The sequence below is a fragment of the Amblyomma mixtum genome, chromosome 9 (genome assembly GCF_055824585.1).
Source record: "Amblyomma mixtum isolate Tamu chromosome 9, ASM5582458v1, whole genome shotgun sequence".
NCBI lineage: Eukaryota > Metazoa > Arthropoda > Arachnida > Ixodida > Ixodidae > Amblyomma > Amblyomma mixtum.
Window position 1 is genome coordinate 7448138 of NC_143020.1, and position 3093 is coordinate 7451230.

The following is a 3093-nucleotide window of genomic DNA, read 5'->3' on the forward strand; positions in this document are numbered from 1 at the left end:
TCCTGTTCTACTCGAAGGGTTAGAGTAATATATGCGGTGCACAGCCTATCTAACGAGGTAAAGGAGGAAGAGGAGAAGGGAAGGCAGGGAGTTTAACCCGGTTTGCTACCGAAGCCGCTTTACTACCGTGCACTGGGGGGAAGAGATGAGGGATACATTGGTGAAGGGGACATGAAGTAATAGGAAAAAGAAATCGGTGCGCGGAGTAAGCGTGCTGGATAGTCACAGCCTATTGTGCTGGCCCAACTTTCTCATGAAGTGGAGCAGTGGCTGTTAGGCCTTTACTGCAGACGGCCGCGGCGGCCAGTGTGTGAGCATCTTCATGTTTGTCAGCGGGAGTTGATTTAGATGCTCCAACTGACAGCAGAGCCAGCCTTTTGAGACTGTAAGCAAAACATGGCACATGGTACACCGAAATGGGACAAGCAGGGCTTTGAAGGGCTTTTGTTTCGACGCCACAGCCTCTACACCTTCCCAAGAATATTTACAATGATTGTGGAAACGGATTATAAAATATATGCGTGATATAGAGGAAGCGAAGAGCACAAGGGTGCCAGAAACTGAAACAGATAAGATACTTAAACGAGCCTGATTCTTTCTCGTATTCCTTGGTCGAAAAGTTCATCAGAACAACATGTCGAAGCGCAGGAGTGATAAGCCAACCCGAAAGGCTGCCATCTGCTCATCACTGATATTGAGCAGGCAGGATCGTACGGCCAGTTAAGAATATGAGATGGACTCTTTCGTCAACCGCTAAATTACTGACATTGATTTCATAGATAGGAGCAACAAAAAACGTTTTGATTGAAGTACCAGATGTTTCGGCGTCATTCGTGGCCGTCATATTAAGTGCGATTACAAACCTCCGAGCAAAGATTGCAAGCAGGCCTAAAGATATGTGTGCTAGCGTAAAACGGTTGATTTGATTTTGAATGCCCAATGGCAATTTGACCAGACAGCGGTGTAACACGGAAACTTGGGATACTTTTGGTGGAGCAACGGGTCATTTTCCCTAAGGGTTTGAAACGAGTCAAGCCGAGAACGCCAGATAATAGCTTGTATCAACTATAAAACCGGTGATTACTGATCTGCTCACATTGTGCGGATTTGTGAGAGTAATGAATGAACTTACCAGCAACTGTCTGATAAGTCACGACGTTGGGTTCATGGTGGAGCGCAGTTATTGATGTACTCAACGTTGTCTGAAACATTTCTCTGCAAGTAAGAAAAGGCAATATATATTTTCATCCCCTACTGAATAACAAAAATCACGCAGCATTGAACCCCTAAAGCGGTGAATGTCAAAACTAAATAGTAGTTTGATATTGTGACGCCCATGAAAAGGCAATACCCATTCTGCGTGGTCGGCGTTGCTGGATAAGCCGAAGATGAGGAGAACGAAGTTGGTGGCGTCTCGTGCTCGGCAAGCGGACCCAGCTGTTTTTCGATCCTCCGTGCCAGTCTTAATAAAACCACTGGGCGTAACATCTTGGTGGAGGTGCGGGGTATTCAGGTTCCTCCGAAGACGGATCCCCAGATTCACATTCGCCGCAGTCGTCGCATTGTTGGTCTGCCGCCTTCTGTGCCAATGATGTCCCTGGACGGCGACGCTTCGAGGTCTGTGCCCAGCAGTTCGTGGCAGCATTACCGGGAGCCACGGTCATTCGCGGGTTCATCTAGCGACGACGTCGATGAATGGCTCACCCACTACCTACGGGTGAGTCGCTACAACAAGTGGAATTCCTCCGCCCGGCTTGCGAACGTCGTGTTTTCACTAACCGACACAGCCCTAACATGGTTTGACAACCACGAGGATTCCCTCACGACTTGGGACCGCTTTGTAGAGGAGCTGAAGAAGTGTTTCGGTGATTCAGTCGTAAAGAAGAAGCGGGCTGAACAAACACTTGCGCAAAGGGCTCAGCTCCCTGGTGAAACATGCACAAAGTATATTGAGGAAATCGTGAAGCTATGCAAGGTCGTCTCTCCTGCCATGACAGAGGAAGACAAAGTTGGCCATTTGCTCAAAGGATTCGCCGAAGACGTCTACAATTTTTTGATCGGAAAAGAAAGTCTCGAGTCCCTGTCTGACGTCATCAAGCACTGCCGGACGTTCGAGACGTTGAAAATGCGTCGCATCACTCCGAAATTTGGACGTTTGGCCGGGGTGACGACGGTGGCAGCTGTAGACGCACCATCGTCATGCGATCTGGCTTCCACAATCCGCCAGATCGTTCGCGAAGAGTTAACCAGGTCACTGGAACTCACTCGAAATTCATCAGAGCTCCCTCCTGTGTATATCACGCGTCCTACTCCGCCATCCGACGTTAACACAGCGGACTTTGAGGATCACCGGGTACCCCGAGGGCTGCGGCCGAACAACACACCGCGATTGCCCCCGGAGCAACGGTCCGGCTTTTACCAGCCTGTGCCGGCCACATACGACGAGAACTTTCGGCCCAGTTCTTCGTATGGTGACTACTTGCCGGCGCAGCCTGCTCCCGGTCCCTCTCTTGTGTGTTACCGCTGTGGTCAACCCGGACACATCTCCCGATTTTGTCCCCGCCGACAACCATCTCGTTACGGCTCCTCGACCTATCCTCGGCGTCCGGATTACCAACGCGGTCCTTCTCGATACCCGTCCTGCCCGCCTGATTCCGGCAATTCATGGCCTGCACAAATGCGGAATCATTCGCCGGCATCTGACAGAAGTGTGACGCCGCCTCCAGCCTTCCGTACACGTCGATCTCCATCACCCCGACGCCGCTCCTCCTCGCCTCCGCCGGAAAACTAGTCGCCGCGACCGATGGGGGTGAGGTCGCTGGAAGTCTGCCGCCGGAAGTGATACCCCTGCCTGTAGTTATGTTAAAGAACAAAGTGCATGTGCTAGTGGATGCTGTACCTGTGATGGCTTTAGTGGATACCGGTGCTACTGTTTCGGTTATGAGTGCTGCGTTTAAGTGCCTCCTAGGAAGAAAAGTTTTGTTTCGATGGGACAAAAATGTCCAGTTTTGTGGCGTGAGTGGTGAACCGTTGCCGGCAGTTGGAGTGTGTAGTGTTAAGGTTTCTTTGGGTGGTGAAGTCTTCAGCACGGAA

At 50.8% G+C, this 3093-nt stretch overlaps 1 protein-coding gene across 1 annotated transcript; it reads left to right on the forward strand.

Annotated features, from left to right (window-relative positions):
• The first annotated feature begins 1579 nt into the window (after positions 1-1579).
• LOC149328202 (uncharacterized) lies at positions 1580-2791 on the forward strand. The gene has a single exon (XM_089559826.1). It carries the CDS (start codon positions 1589-1591, stop codon positions 2789-2791), a length of 1203 nt encoding a protein of 400 aa, XP_089415952.1. The 5' UTR covers positions 1580-1588.
• The last annotated feature ends 302 nt before the right edge of the window (positions 2792-3093 follow it).

Excerpts from the sequence above, each read along its gene's own strand:
- LOC149328202 (XM_089559826.1), top strand. The coding sequence starts at position 1,589 with ATGATGTCCCTGGACGGCGACGCTTCGAGGTCTGTGCCCAGCAGTTCG.